This window comes from Patiria miniata, unplaced genomic scaffold (genome assembly GCF_015706575.1).
Source record: "Patiria miniata isolate m_02_andy unplaced genomic scaffold, ASM1570657v1 HiC_scaffold_5, whole genome shotgun sequence".
Classification (NCBI taxonomy): Eukaryota; Metazoa; Echinodermata; class Asteroidea; order Valvatida; family Asterinidae; genus Patiria; species Patiria miniata.
In genome coordinates this window covers 20157431-20173910 of record NW_024037072.1, presented here as the reverse complement: position 1 = coordinate 20173910, position 16480 = coordinate 20157431, and the positions used below count along the sequence as shown (strand labels likewise).

General features: G+C 42.9%; 1 protein-coding gene across 3 annotated transcripts in view; it reads left to right on the top strand.

Moving 5' to 3' along the window:
- Positions 1-15919, top strand: part of LOC119740910 (pleckstrin homology domain-containing family H member 1-like) — an 86884-nt gene extending 70965 nt beyond the window's left edge. For all 3 annotated transcript variants that reach the window (XM_038216389.1, XM_038216388.1, XM_038216387.1), the window contains exons 19-27: positions 6704-6881; positions 8193-8348; positions 8935-9032; positions 10344-10485; positions 11410-11558; positions 12388-12517; positions 13929-14006; positions 14490-14645; positions 15183-15919. In XM_038216389.1, coding sequence (XP_038072317.1) covers positions 6704-6881; positions 8193-8348; positions 8935-9032; positions 10344-10485; positions 11410-11558; positions 12388-12517; positions 13929-14006; positions 14490-14645; positions 15183-15398 — 1303 coding nt within the window. In that variant the 3' untranslated portion in view covers positions 15399-15919. The remainder of the gene's footprint in view (positions 1-6703; positions 6882-8192; positions 8349-8934; positions 9033-10343; positions 10486-11409; positions 11559-12387; positions 12518-13928; positions 14007-14489; positions 14646-15182) is intronic.
- Positions 15920-16480: the final 561 nt, after the last annotated feature.

Here is a 16480-nt window from a genome sequence, read left to right as displayed (position 1 = left end):
TGCAGAGTACATGTACATATGACAAGTTTTCATCGACTATCAGCTTGAGTACAGGACATGAATAAAACTCAGGAGTCATTCCATTCTCTCTGTCTCTGTTTGTTCGCTGTTGAGTGTGAGGGGGTACTACATGTACATGGAGTTCACAGAGTCCTCAAGAACAAAGGCATTTAGGTGAAGTTATATTGCTTTCTGAGCGTGGGTCTTTAAATGCTGCCAAAGTGCATGCACATGTACATGAAAGGGCTAGTTGCACATGTCAGCATTCTGGACATGGCATTGCATGGGTGTAGCACATGCACGCTCCATTTCGCACATGGAGTAGCGGGTTGATTCCGGGTGATCTCCCCACCGGCCGTGTTCCCAGACCGTTGCAAAATCAGCTCCGGTGCCATCACCATTATCTGGCCAGTCATTCGGTTGACCATCAATGATATACCAGTTACGGTAGCCCTTCCCTGACACCTCATCCTCTGCGCATATCCACGTCCCCTCATCGGATTTGTCAGTGCAGTCGATCCACAAACGTTCCTGAAGTTTGGATGCAACCTGGGCCATGAATTGGTTCTCCTCGTCTGAGCTTGGGACAGCCATGCGAGCGCCGTAGCTACCACACAGTGGATGGACATCTCTCCATAGCATTGGTGTGGGTGTTATCAGATAGCAGGACTGATTCCACCCCAGCCATCCCATAGGACAGTGTTGGATGCAATCGATCTTTGCAACAGTGAAAATAATGAAAATCAAGAACTTGGCGTTTATGCCCAAAGCCATCATAGTTGACTTTCTGGCTTACTTCAGGCGTAGTTACTTATTGAAATTCGTAACTTGAAGTAAACGACTTGGTTAGCGTCTTGCGCAGTGAAAATTCAACTGACAATCTGAAGTGTGTACTCACTGTCAGAGGGATGATAAGTGTGCATGAAGCAGCCTTTCTGAACGATTTAAATTTGGGATGGCTCATGCCACGCCCTTCTCAAAATATCAGTTGAAGCCAAATTTCCAGCCTATTATTAAAAAGGCAATAATTTTTTACCGTTATAGAAACACATGCACAAAGGATACCATTTAACAATGGCTTCTCTTTTTTTGGAATTGCAATAAATAGCACATGCAATTAGTTGAATTACAGATGTACATGTATGTCTGGTGAATGGAAAAGGTAATATGAATAGATTGGCATTGCCGCAGTAATTTCAGTCTCACGAAGACGAGATTGGAAATAGGCAAGATCTTGAACAAAAGGGTTTTGTTCAACGATAGCTTTCACTGAGTCGCAATAAATATTACGTACTCGGTACAGGTTTGTAATTAGTTCAATGTCAGATGAACATCAGGTGAATGGAAATGGTAATATAAACAGATAGGTATATTGACATAATAATTTCAGCCATACCAAGAGGAAATTAGAAATAGGCAAGATACTGAGCGATTGTCTACACGATGTATATAATTGTAGCAAAAGTGTTGCACCACATAAGGATAAGTTGAAATTTGTATTGAGATACAGCCAGATAGCAACAATGCCGTAATCAAGCAAAAGTCTTTCTGTTCTCTTGATTGGAGCTTTGAGCTTTCAATACTGTGTGACATCCAATCAAAATTGAGTTTATGTCAAACGCAAAAAGGGAGGGGGGTAGCAAATGATCCTACGGACCTTTAAGTCGTAGATTTATCAGATGGTGCATGAACATGTATAGGAGTGTTCATCTATTCAAACTGTGGACAGAAAATACCAGAGAGCAAAAGAGAACAATATCGTCCACGATTCCCAGCATACGTCCGCGATTGTGGTCGTGTACAAAACCTGTGGGAGTCTTCCTAAAAAGTTAGTGTACAAACAAAAGCGGGACTATGGGACTTCCACGATCGACGGTGTGAACATGACTGTGTGTGTTTATCCCGCTGGGGTTAAGATACATCCATGTACATGTTCAGCAGTACATGGGTCAGATTTACATGTAAACTCCCATGTGTTGCAATTATTTTCAGTTGTATACCACAGTCTCTACCATTGTATCTGGTAATGAGTTTTGTCATTTAATTCACCAAGTTGCAGGAGACACGTTGTAATCTTGCTGATATGGGGCAGTGCGGCTTACTCACAACTTATGCATGGTTCAAGTTCACAACTTATGCATGGTTCAAGTATTACAAGCGTGTGTGTGTGATGCAGAGTACATACATGTACACACGACCAGTTTTCATCGACCATCAACTTGAACATGGGACGTTAATAACGCTCAAGAGTTATTCCTCTCTCTCTGTCTCTGTTTGTTCACTGTTGAGTGTGAGGGGGTACTACATGTACATGGAGTTCACAGAGTCCTCAAGAACAGCGGCATTTGGGTGAAGTTACATTGCTGTCAGAGGTTAAGATACATGTTCCGTGCACAGCAGTACATTTGGTCAGATTTAAATTATCATGCGTTACTAGCATTTTCAGTTTTAAACCAGAGTCTCTACCATATAGTGAGTTTTGTCATTTAATTCACCAAGTTGCAGGAGACGCATGGTTATTGTGTTGATATGGAGCGGCGTGGTTTACTCACAAGAGCCAGTTTGGACAGTAAACGGTTCATGCATTTCAAGTATTGTGTGATGCAGAGTGCATGTACACACGACCTGGAATCATCGGAATGAATCCAACCATCAGCTTGAGCACGGACATCCATAGCGCTCAGGTGTCCTACATCTCTTTTTGTTCAATGTTGAGTGTGAGGGGTGCTACATGTAGTTCACAGAGTCCTCAGAATCAACGGCATTTGGGTGAAGTTACATTGCTTTCTGAGCGTGAGCCTTTAAATGCTGCCAAAGTGCATGCACATGTACATGAACTGATGAAAGGGCTAGTTGCACATGTCGGCATTCTTGACACGGCATTGCATGGGTGTAGCGCATGCACGCTCCATTTCGCACATCGAGTAGCGGGTTGATTCTAAGTAATCACCCCACTTGCCGCTGATCCACATCCGTGCAAAATCAGCTCCGGTGCCATCAGTATCTGGCGAGCCATTCGGCTCCTTCGAGCCGACATCCCAATTACGGTAGCCCGTCCCTGCCACTTCATCCTCTGCGCATATCCACGTCCCCTCATTGGCTTTGTCGGTGCAATCGATCCACAATTCCTGAAGGTCCTGAAGTTTGGATGCAACCTGGGCCATGAATTGGTTCTCCTCTTCTGAGCTTGGGACCGCCATGTGAGCGCCGTAGCTACCACACAGTGGATGGACATCTCTCCATAGCATTGGTGTGGGTGTTATCAGATAGCAGGACTGATTCCACCCCAGCCATCCCATAGGGCAGTGTTGGATGCAATCGATCTTGGCAATAGTGAAAATAATGAAAGTCAAGCACTTTGCTTTTATGCCAAAAGCCTTCATACTTGGTATACTTTCAGGCATGCCTCAAGTGTAAGTTCCTGTTGGAATTTGTGAAGGAGTTTACAGCTTGGTGAGCATCTTGTACAATGAAAATTTTGCCAAGAGTATGAAGTGTGTTCTCTCAACCACTGTTCTGGGGATGTTAATACCGGTACGTGTAGCAACCTTTCTGAATGATTAAAACTGGGATGGCTTATACCACGCCCTTCTCAAAATATCAGTTGACACCCAAATTCCGGCGTGATGTCCAAATGGTTCATATTTTTGACAGTGATTGAAACACATGCACAAAGGATATTGTTCATCGACCAAAGCCTTTTGCGAATTGCAATAAATACCACGTACATGTCATTAGTTCAATGACAGATGAATGTCAGGTTAATGGAAATGATAACATATTAGATTGGCATTGCCCCAATAATTTCAGCCTGAAGAAGAGGACTTTGGAAACAGGCAAGACCTTAAAAGGATACTGTTCAACGATAGCTTTTACCAAATTACCAGATGGATGTCTGGTGAATGGAAATGATAATATGAATAGATTGGCATTGGCTCAGTAATCCTGACTGAAAAAGAGGACATTGGAAATATTCTTTAAACGATGTGTATAATTTTATGAAAAGTGTGTTTCGCCACATACATGTTAGGATATAAAGTTGGATTTTACAGTGAGATGAAGCCTGTTTTCTTATTGGCTAACGCAATGTCAACAAAGAAACTTGCTTTCAGCAACCTAAAAGCTTTTCGTTAAAAAAAAAGATCGTTAGGACACTTTGCTGCAGGAGACACATTGTAATCATGCTGATATAGGGCAGTGCGGTTTACTCGCAAGGGCCAGTTTGTGCATGGTTCGAGCATACTAGCATGTACCTTACCATCTTTATGTGGACCTGACAACAAAACAGGTGCGCATAACGCAGGTTGTGTGAATGTTATGAGGACTAAAGCCAGGTCCACATAAGGTTTCGCCCTCTCTGGAAAACAGCTTTAGAGGCATTTTTGGGTTAGGGTCATCCGTCACAAAATGAAGAGGAACACTCAAGGAAATCAGGATAACATATTTGGGTTGAGAGAGTTTTTACAGTGTGAGTTAATTTTTTTTTTTTCCAGTTTTCCTTAACTGTGCGAAAACAAAGGAATGTCAACATAGGGTATGTCAAGTAGGCCTGTGTGTGATGCAGAGTACATGTACATATGACAAGTTTTCATCGACTATCAGCTTGAGTACAGGACATGAATAAAACTCAGGAGTCATTCCATTCTCTCTGTCTCTGTTTGTTCGCTGTTGAGTGTGAGGGGGTACTACATGTACATGGAGTTCACAGAGTCCTCAAGAACAAAGGCATTTAGGTGAAGTTATATTGCTTTCTGAGCGTGGGTCTTTAAATGCTGCCAAAGTGCATGCACATGTACATGAAAGGGCTAGTTGCACATGTCAGCATTCTGGACATGGCATTGCATGGGTGTAGCACATGCACGCTCCATTTCGCACATGGAGTAGCGGGTTGATTCCGGGTGATCTCCCCACCGGCCGTGTTCCCAGACCGTTGCAAAATCAGCTCCGGTGCCATCACTATTATCTGGATAGTCATTCGGTTGACCATCAATGATATTCCAGTTACGGTAGCCCGTCCCTGCCACTTCATCCTCTGCGCATATCCACGTCCCCTCATCGGATTTGTCGGTGCAGTCGATCCACAAACGTTCCTGAAGTTTGGATGCAACCTGGGCCATGAATTGGTTCTCCTCGTCTGAGCTTGGGACAGCCATGCGAGCGCCGTAGCTACCACACAGTGGATGGACATCTCTCCATAGCATTGGTGTGGGTGTTATCAGATAGCAGGACTGATTCCACCCCAGCCATCCCATAGGACAGTGTTGGATGCAATCGATCTTTGCAATAGTGCAAATAATGATAGTCAAGAAGTTTGCTTTCATGCCCACAGCCTTCATACTTGACTTCAGGCATGCTTCAGGTGGAGTTTCCTGTTGGATTTTGTAAAGGAGTTTACAGCTTGGTCAGCATCTTGTACAGAGAAAAATTGTACAAAAATATGAAGCACTCACCCTCAACCGCTGTCAGAGGGAAGTTGCACGTACTGTAAGCAACCTTTCTGAATGATTTAAATTGGCATGTTTTATGCCACACCCTTCTCAAAACATCAGTTGACACCCAATTTCCGACCTGATCTTCGAATAATTAATATTTTTGACAGTGATTGAAACACGTGCACAAAGGCTATTGTTCATCAACCAAAGCCTTTTTATAAATTGCAATGAAAACCACGTACATGTTGTTAGGTCAGTGACAGATGAATGTCAGGTGAATGGAAATGATAACATGATTAGATTGACGTTGCTGCAATCATTTCAGCCTTGAGAAGATCAAGGACATTATATTGGAAATTAAGCAAGATTTTGAACAAGAGGATACTGTTCAACGATAGCTTTACCAAATTGCAATAAATACCACGTACACGTCATTAGTGCAATGACAGATGAATGTCAGGTGAATGGAAATGATAATATGAATAGATTGGCATCGCCACAATAATTCCAGCCTGAAGAAGAGAACATTGGAAATAAGCAAGGTCTTGAACGAGTGGTTACACATAGGCGTATAATTTAAGAAAAGTGTTTCACCACATAAGGATTAAAAAAATGGATTTTGTATTGGGATGAAGCCAGATAGCATCATTTAAGTTTAATTTTAGGAAATACTTTTTGCAACCTCAAGATTTTGCTGAAACTGAAGAATGCATATTGTCACCAGTTGTCTGGGAAAAAAATTGAGGTCTATGATTAAGATTTTCATCTGTCAACCAAGTAACTTAGCGTGAGTCTATTAAGACCTGTTTAAGAGGAACCTCAAACAAGCAGTTCGGTATTTCAATGACCCAAGGTCATTCGGGATAACATCGCTGACGTGATGTTACGCGATGTTAGGCGCACGCCCATTCTGCTCCTGATTGACACGCAAGCATGTGAGCCCGCGCGTTCATGCGCCTTCGATCGTTCGATTATCCTGAATGACCCGTTACCCACATTGTTGTGCACATGCGCAGTTGAAATACCGAACTGACTTATTCTCTTTAAGTTTAGCTTTGGGCTTCCAATACTGTGTGGCACCCAATCAAAATTAAGTTTATATTTTAAATCAAAATTTAACTTTTCTTTGAGCACAAGATAAACACCTCCAGGCCCCTTTCTTGTTGATTCCTCAAAAGTTTCTTGCTGACTTTTTCTTTCCCAGGAACGACGTCGGCAAGTATGTTCTTGTTGATTCCTCAAAAGTTTCTTGCTGACTTTTTCTTTCCCAGGAACGACGTCGGCAAGTATGCGCTGTTCTGTCAGAGGTCATTGGACCGTACCATTCACAAAGGCGGGAGGGAGGCCAAGCCATCGCGGCAGGAGGTGCTGTCCATTCTACAGAGACATCCTTACCACCATTCCTTCCCCATCAGCATGCCGGTGCACTTCATGAACGGGAGCTATCAGGTCAGAAAATGGATCGGTCCTCAAATTTCAAGGGTGGAACCTGGGTACAAATTTAGGAGGGGGTGGGTGGTTGTTGTAAAATTGTTAAAATGTACTTTGTCGAAAGTGTGAACAAACATTGATGTGAAACCTCATGCTCCCGACTTCCTGCACAGTGAAATACACAAAGTCGTCCTGCTTAAAAGTTGACGGGACTAGTCTAAAAAACATGCTTACATTTAGTGAAGTTTTGCCAAAATCTGATTAATCGTAGTTCTGTTTGGTACTTGCCCTTACTGTAAGTTTGCGTGTGTTGCCAGAATGATTCAAGCATTCAAGGCTTTTTGGTGCTCCCACTTTTGAATGTGTTTTATAAACTAATTTCTAAAATGATTACGGACATCGTTTCTTTTTCAGTCGCCTGATTCCTATCCTGTGGAATAAACTACCCTCTCACATCAAAGAAGCATCAAGCCTTGGAACATTCAAATCAGCCCTTAAAACACACTTGCTCACACGAAAGTCTTTGTAATTTTTGTGCTACGGATTATTATTATTTGTTTTGGAGTTAAATGTTGTGCTTAATAAGTGTTTGATATTTACGATAATTTTTTTTATCTTTGTTAAAACCTACATTTGCAGTTAGGAGCTGCATGTCTTGCTTGATAATTGGTGTATATATCTCTGAAGGGAAAATACAACATTTGCAAACATCGAAAAATAAAACTACCAAGTTTTTACGAAAAACTTTACTAGTATGTTGGTAAATGACAGTCTAAAGCATCCTGTCAAACTATGGTACCTGGTGTGAAGACATTTTCAAGAAAATGGTATTTTTGTATACATTTCCAACGGTGGTCGGCCGACCACCGTTGGAAAAACCTGACTATTTTTCAACTACTGCTCCAAATTTACCATTTGTTTTAGTCCAAATTGTGTTTGCTATTGATTACATGTTCATGAACGGGTGCAGGCCAGCTAGACTGGTTCCTTTACCTTACAATTTCTGGCATTTAAAAATTGATCCATTTCATCTTTAGTGGAGTCAGGGAACCAGACTACTTGAACATTTTTGTTTTTCTTGGTTTTTCCAGCATTTTCGGACACAACACTTCAAACATGTCAGTGTAACAATATTTTGATCTATTATACTAACCCCTCAACTAGTTCATTTCTGAAAATTACAGCGAAAGCTAATGATGTACATTCCCTTTAAGTTCGGAAAATCTTTTTTTTTTTAAAGGAGAAAAATTTGTAAAGACTTTCTTTGCAAATGAATTGCCTATGGTTGGCCTTTAAGAATAACCTGCTCATCACCTGTTTATGCGACAGGTTGTAGGGTTTGATGGCTCCACAACAGTCAAGGACTTGCTTCACACTCTCAATCACAAGATCAACATGAGAGATAGCGAGGAGAGTGGCTTTGCCTTGTTCACCGATGATCCGTGTGGGAGGGAAATTGAACACTGCTTGCATCCTTCTGCCAAGGTGAGGTGTATTGACTTGTGGGGTGGGTTGGGTTTGAATTCAGACTGTGGATGCGGTTGGACGGGGCTGGGCTGGATTTGGTTGGACTGGGCTGGGCTGGGCGTGGTTTGGTTGGGCTGTGCTGGGCTGGGCTGGGCTGGGCTGGGCTGGGCTGGGCTGGGCTGGGCTGGGCTGGGCTGGGCTGGGCTGGGCTGGGCTGGGCTGGGCTGGGCTGGGCTGGGCTGGGCTGGGCTGGGCTGGGCTGGGCTGGGCTGGGCTGGGCTGGGCTGGGCTGGGCTGGGCTGGGCTGGGCTGGGCTGGGCTGGGCTGGGCTGGGCTGGGCTGGGCTGGGCTGGGCTGGGCTGGGCTGGGCTGGGCTGGGCTGGGCTGGGCTGGGCTGGGCTGGGCTGGGCTGGGCTGGGCTGGGCTGGGCTGGGCTGGGCTGGGCTGGGCTGGGCTGGGCTGGGCTGGGCTGGGCTTGCTTTGTCCACTGCGACAACCCATATCATGATATATCAATAAACGCAGGAGAAGACACGGCTTCCAGTACCAGGTGTGTTATGTTGTTTTGGTTGACCTGTTAATCTTTACCATGGCTTTGCTACAGATCTGCGATGTGATATCAAAGTGGGAACAGACTTTGAAGGAGACACAAACCGGCAAATGGGAAACAGCTAGAATGGTGCGACTCACCTATAAAAACAGGTAAAACCCAACTAGAACAGAAAATTTGGAGAAGTGCAAAATAGTTATGTTGATTGTTTTGATAGAGTCGTATCAGTGGCAGTGGAGTCCTATATCTGCTGGTTAACAACTAAACGGTTAAAAGAAGATAACAAATATCTAAATAGAATTTTTTAACAAATATCTAAATAGAAAATGGGTTGGGGCTGTCCCGAATATACTGAATACTCCACTATTCGATCATCAACTGAATATTTGAATAGCGTTTTGCCAGTTTGAATAAAACAAATAAACTACATGCACATACCCACACGACTGTGATGTTAATTTAATTGTAAAGTTGCATGGCTTAAGTGTCAGGTCGCACTTTTTTTTTTCCAAAGTAACTTTTTTGTCAGCGGCGGTTCATTATTCACATCCTCTTAGCAGCCTAAAGCCCTTTTACTTTAATAAAATACTTAATTCGAAACACTCCAGCGCCCCCATATCGATCGCCGAATGCATATTTTACCGGCGCAGCACACATTTGCAGTTGGCAGTTTGGAATATCCGAGTATTCGGTCAAATGCAGTTTCGAGTTATCAAAAACTAAATTATTCAAAAGTTGACAGCCCTGAAATGGTTATTACTCCCGGGGTCTTATATAGCGTACGTATCTACCAACAATTAGGTACTCAAGGTGCTGGAAAATTATTTTCCAGTTTTTCATTTGTTGACTGTTCCTAGATGAAAATTTGACACAAACTTCAGACTGAAATCTTATCATAAATAAAAAATATCGGAGCCAGATTTGGGTGTGTCAGTAGATTGTACTTATCAAAAATCTTGAAAAACTGGCAATTTTAAATTCCCTTAGGTAATGTCAATTCAACAGAGAATAATTGAGTGATAGGTCACAGACGTTTGATGCTGTTGTTCAGTAAATTGTGGTCAGTCTAATTTATAAGGTAAAGAAATCTAGAAAATATTGAAGATTGAGAAGTGAATACAACCTACATGAATCACACGCAGAGCATGTTTGCAGTAAGCATACCAGTGACTGGACTTCATGTTTTTACTGGAAACTTTTAGGTTTACTGAACCAAAGTTCCTTCCCCTTTCCAGTCATCTGGTTCCACTTCGGTTTTAATCCCAGCTACGCAATAACAAGGAAATCCATCAAAAAATGTGGTCGCACTCAGGAAAATAAAGACAGGGAAAAAAAAAAAAAGAGTTGGATGTGAATTACGTCCGGTTGGGAAATGATCAAATTTAGAATCTGGGGGAAGTGGTACAGTAATTGGATTAGTGGTTCTGATTGGTTTGATTTCCTCTTCGGGGGGGATTTCCCAGGTTGTACTTCCGACAGCGCTCTAAGCGAGAGACGGAACGCGAGAAGCTGCTGCTGACCTACCAGGTCAACGATGACATCATCAACGGCTGGTTCCCGATCAACAAGGAGCTGGCTCTGGAACTGGCGGCACTCATGGCACAGGTGAGCAAACGGGGAACCGGTTACAGTTACATATAGGTCTCTTTCAAAGACAGCCATCTCTGTAGGAGAACTGCAACGCAATCAAGCACGCCTTGCGCAGTTTTGAAAATGTTCCAAAGATGCGCTTGGTGCTCGAAATGTGTTGGAAATACGACGCAGCCGATGCGCGTTATGCAAGTTGACGCCCGAAATGCCGATGCACGTGGATGGTCTGTAGGAAATGATGTCATTTGAGAGTATACAAATAATGAATGTTTGTGAGTGCAATGGTAAGAATAATTTCATGAGGTGACAGATGAAATGTTCCATTCCACGAGGCGAAGCCGAGTGGAATGGAACATTTCATCTGTCATGAACGTGAAACATTCATTATTTGTTTTATATAACACCTGAATAAATCCTCGTCATCTGATTGGTTGACTTTAAATAGCCAATTTATTCAAGTTAAAAATTGTTTACAAGTTTGACAAGTTCAGAGTTATCATATTTAATTTATGCAAACTGTTCAACAGGTTGAGAACTATCATATTCAATTTATCTCAATTTAAAACTTTTCCATAAGTTAAGAACTTAAACAGTTCAATAAGTCCAGAACTTTTATTACCAATTTAAACACCACAGCGGCAAAATGTGCAGTGACAGTGCAATGGTACTTCTAATCACAGTGCAATAGTACTTCCATTGCACTGTGCGCTGCGCGCCACGCGCACGCCATGCATTGGTACGAATAATTCAATGACATGTGATCAACGATCCACCAATCAGATGATGGGGATTTTTTCAGGTGTTGTATAAAGACCTTTATTAAGCAGAAAACTCTACATTATTCCAAATTACACTCGCGCTCATGATTAAACTAATATTATCACCTTACCCAAAATAATCAGCATTCCACTTGACTTTTGCCCTCTGTTGCAATCGCAGATTGAATACAACGATTACAGACCCAGCGTGACCAACCTAGAGCTGCCGTCCACCGGTTCCAGCGCAACGAGTACCAGTCAGACATTAGACAGTGCATTTGAGAAGTTCTACCCTAAGAGATACAAGAACTGTGAAGATGAGGACCTGAGGTATGTAGGAGCAGTCATGTTCTCCAAATCATACGGTTCACCATTGCAGTGGCATCTGTGGCCGAGGTTGGGCTCTTGACGCAAATTTTGCTGAGACTTGCCTGTACTTCATAGCGCAGTGTCTTGCAAAAAAAAAATTCCATCATTTGTAATTTGTAAAGCGTCCATCATTTGTAATTTGTGCATTACGTTCATTTGAAGCAACAAAAGTGCTCAAAATCTAACAAAAGGTGCTGAACAACTAACCTGATGAAGTTTTTAGCTCAGTTAATGCTGTATATTCTGAGAAGACAGTGTTCTAGGATCTCGATTTCAAATCAAAAGTTGCAGAGTCATGTTTGAATTGGGCCTGAATTCAGCGTCCGAGAAACGTTCTCACTGAGCTGATTGCAGCTAAGCGATGTTGGAAATTGATAGAAACCATTGATAGAAATCATTGTTGGAAATTGATAGAAAGATTCCTTTTTCTTGAAAATATCACACCAGGTGCCATGATTTGACAGGATGTTTGAGACTAATATTAGTTATTACGTAATATTTTGGAAGTTTTGTTTTGTGATGTTTGCAAATGTTGCATATTACCTTTAAGGGACACGTAACAGATTTTACAGGCAAGCAGGATTTTGTGCAACATCCAGTGCTCTCCCAATGCTTACTTGGATGGGTCTCGAACCCCTGACCTGTTAACTACTGGTCGTACTACTTGACCACCAAGCTTGCCGGGTTTTTTCGGCAGGTTCGAATCAGCAGTGCAACGAGTCACGGGGAGATGAGTAAATCTACAAGCAAGGAGTTTCATCAAACGTTTCTGTTTGATTTTCGTTGACAGGACCCTGAAGCACAGTCTAGCCCAGAAGTGGTGCGTCCTGAAGGGCCGTACACCCGCAGACTGCGTCCGCATCTACCTGACGGTCACCAGGAAATGGCCACTCTTTGGTGCTAAACTCTTCCCTGCCAAGGTAAGATGCCGGGTGGTTTAGTATCACTGGTTTACAGTTTGGTAAACAGCAGAAAAGCTTGTTGACTTATGGACTGCCATCACTGCATAAAGGGTGCAATTGGTCTGTTCTGACCTATATTCCCAACTAATCAAAGGGTGAAATGAGACACAAAATCTACTTAGACAATTTGAATAAGCCCACACAATTTGAAGCTTTCACACTTAAATACAGTACAAATATTTTCTGTTTTTATTTTTTAGAACACTTCAATAGGGTACAAATATTTTTATTATTTTTTTGATTTTTTATGGTTTTTTTTGTACCGTAATGAAACCAAGGATTCCTCAAAAGCGCCCTAGGCACTGTAGCTTGAAAGCCTGAAGAAACCTGTAGAGAGGAGACAATGAGAAGAAATTACAGTTTTAGATGTGGGAGGGAAACCCCAGAATGATATTCTAGGGAAAACCTGTGGACGGAATGAGATAGGGACTGAAAATCTAACCCGCATGTGGTCCGGGCGGGAATCAAAGCCACAGCGGCAGACGGCGAGGAAAGTAACCACTGCGCCAATCTGATTCCCTGACTCCAACCTTGACACAGCACAACCGATTTCTTTTGTCAAACAAATATGAACTGATTGTCAAATGTCCAACGTCAAACCCTAATCTCGCTCTCTCTGAATTACATGAATGATCATTGATCTATGATCTGGACTATGTATAACTATGACCAGTTGCCTAACCCGAGAGTGTATGTTTCTTGATGTTTTCATTCACGAAAAGGCGAAACTAACCCCCAGCGACTTGAGTATGGTGGATTAAATATGCTTTTTAGGGGTGCGTTCGAGTAGCTCACCCGGACCGACTCAGGTAAAGGCAGACTGGTTAGCCACGAAAGCCCTGCTAATCGAACGCTAAACCTTGAGCCATCACAATCCTCAAGTAGCCGTGGCCGTAGCCAAAAGCCATTGACAAAACACCCTTTTCAGACCGAGCCTTACTTTGGTATTTACTGCTTTTCCGTCAGTTGCAAAAAGTAGCAAATTCGGGCTGGAATTAAAGCCACTGAAGTCGCAAAGAGCTCAATAAATATTTATGTTTATACTTCAAATAAACTTGATTTGTAGGCCCACTTGAGGTTATCTGCTGTCGGTCGCGTTGGTTTCTAGGGATGAACAGCGCATGCTTGTGACGTATTTACACCAGTGACTCTGCAACACGAGCAGGGTCTTTGGTGGCTGACCCGCGTGAGCCCCTAGAGTGACATCAGGGCTAATCAAGGGGCTATTAAACCCAGTTGACCAGGATGAGCTATTCAAAGTATCCATAAAAGATTTGACCTCCCAAATCATGATATATCCTCCTTTGCCTGTGATTTTGTTGTTCCACTCAATCAGAGACCTTTGATATTGACATGCTTGTTTTTTCAGTGCAAGTTTGGCAAGCAAGACAGAGTATGGCTAGCTGTGCAGGACGGTGGCGTCAGTATGCTCAACTATAACTCACTGGTAAGGCTTAGCCTTCTGAGGTCCTGAAAATTATAAACAAAAAAATTAGGAGAAAAAATATAAAAGTCAAAATATACTTTTGCAGCGTCACTCATAAGACAGTAGATTTTCTCTTCTTGTGTATTATACACTTAAGTATATTTTTGGTGGCTGTGATCAATTTTAGCAAACAGCAGTACTCATTGTTTTTAGTCGAAAGGAAGATGGCAGAATATGACACATCTGTGTTTTCAGGTATAACATTGTACAAGCCATTGTTTTCAAATTCTTGGACTACAGAATAATGATTTAACTGCTAATGTCAATATTGCCTGCATGCAGTGTATTATTTATTTCAGTCATCAATAACAAGATGATTTTGTACATCGCACAGTTGTAGACAAATTTTGATTCTGATTTTGCTTTTTATTTTCTCTCAGACCAGACAAGACCAGATTTTATCCAACTTTGGGGTGTAACGCTTTTTGTTTCGTTCCTTTGCAGCAAGAACTTGCCAAGCACTCCTTCCAGTCTATGGTCACGTTTGGCGGCTGCCGTGACGACTTCATGATTGTCCTCAGCCAATCGGTGACCAAGGAGGTACCCCGGGAACGCGAGCACGGCACCGAGAAACTGCTCTTCTCCATGTCAAAAACAAAGGTAGATCCAACATATCCAATGACCTGCCAGAATACGAGTCAAGATGTCAGTAAACTGTAAAGGAGAGTTCTTTTAGTGACCACACTTTTTCCAGTGTACAATGCGGTATGCACACAGCAGATTTCTCACAAAACGTGTTCGAGAGCTCTGTCTGGATGACAGGGCTTAACACCTTCACTGCTTAAAAAACAGGAGTGTGAAAAGCGTAAATGTTGGCCATTTGCAGCTGCTACAAGAATTTATGTTTTGGCCGCTTCTGGCTTGTATTAGGGAATATTAGTGTGAGGGGCCAGTCTTCACTGCATGATAATGACCAGGTTGGGGGATGGCAGCTGTTAATGGACTGAGTCGAACCCGGTCATTATCATGCAGTGAAGACTGGCTCATGCGTTGTAATATACCACCCTAGCCGGGCCCAGGTTGTGCTGGACGACATCTTCATTGCATTTTGACCACAGACGTCCAGGGTATGAACTTCTGCTGCCGTAGCGAGACAAATTACAACAATTCTCTTTATTTTATTGTGTCACCCAACAGGTACTGGAGATCACCCTACTGATTGCCAGCTACATCAACGCCATTGTCAAGCAGGAAGGCCTGACATACAAGCCCACGGGGGAGTTAGCCACGGCGGACGGCACCGGTTCATCCGTGAGTAGCAGCGGGGGGCCGGCCTCCTGCACCAACCCCAAAGTCTGGGACCTGGAGAGCTCGACGGGACCCATCGTTGTCGGTGGAAGCAGGATTGTCTAGTGCTGACCCGCACTCAGTTTTGTGGAACCGCTCCAAAAGATGAAGAATTGTTTAGCAGATATTTGTGCTTAGCAATAATCACAGCTGGGAATCAGTCACAAGGAAAGTGTTTCTAAACAATGTGCTCTTGGAAAAAATCGGCCAAGAACCAGTATCACATGCAAAAGTCCTGGGGCAGATTGCAATACCGCGGTCTTAGATGGCTGGCTTAACCAGTCTGATTTTAGCCAGCTTATCGCTCTTAGACGGTCTTGGTAAAGAGACTAAACTTGACCCACTTGCAATAAGCCAGTCTTTACCAAGCCTGCTTTTTAACCAGTTCGCGTCGGAGGACGTGATAACACGCACTGGCACAAACGCCACAAACACTGATTCGCAGAGAGTCATTTCTACAGGATTTGTACGATATTTGTTGCCGAATACTCCGGGGTGTGCACCGGATCGGAGCGTAAATTGTCGAACGATAGGCCGAGCACAACGGCCAATTCAAGATCAACACACGGTCCACCTCCAAACACTTCACGGACTTTGTGTGTGTGTACAAAAGGCACGAGGGATTAGCGTGTTAAGGCGCACCCAGAGGCCAGGCAAGGCACGCTTGACGTCTCAACCCGTCAGCTGCGCCTGTGTATAAAAACAGCCAGTGCGTGTTATCACATACTCCGACCCAAACTGGTTAAGACCGGTAATTGCAATCCGCCCCTGATCTGATTGGTCAGTGCAGGCAGGGAGAATCCATTAGCCAGAAATCCATTTGTTTATGGAAGGTGTTGCATTGAGATAATTTTTTTTTTTTTAAGCTTCTGAAAGTTGTGTGTGTGGAAACAGACTATTGATGAGCTGGCATTGTTCAGAGTGTATTTTATTTTGTCTAGCAAAAGTTTTTGTCAAAGCCAAAATGTGAGCTTGTCAGTTTGTGGTCGAACATCCCAATGTGTCTAGTTCCATCAAATTGGGGAATATGTCACTAGAGATTTTACAGATGTGCCCGTTATGATATTTGGACAAAGATTTCTTAGTGAGACATTTGAACGTTAACCACTGATTATCCGTAGCATTCATCGTACAGTCGTGAAATAGAG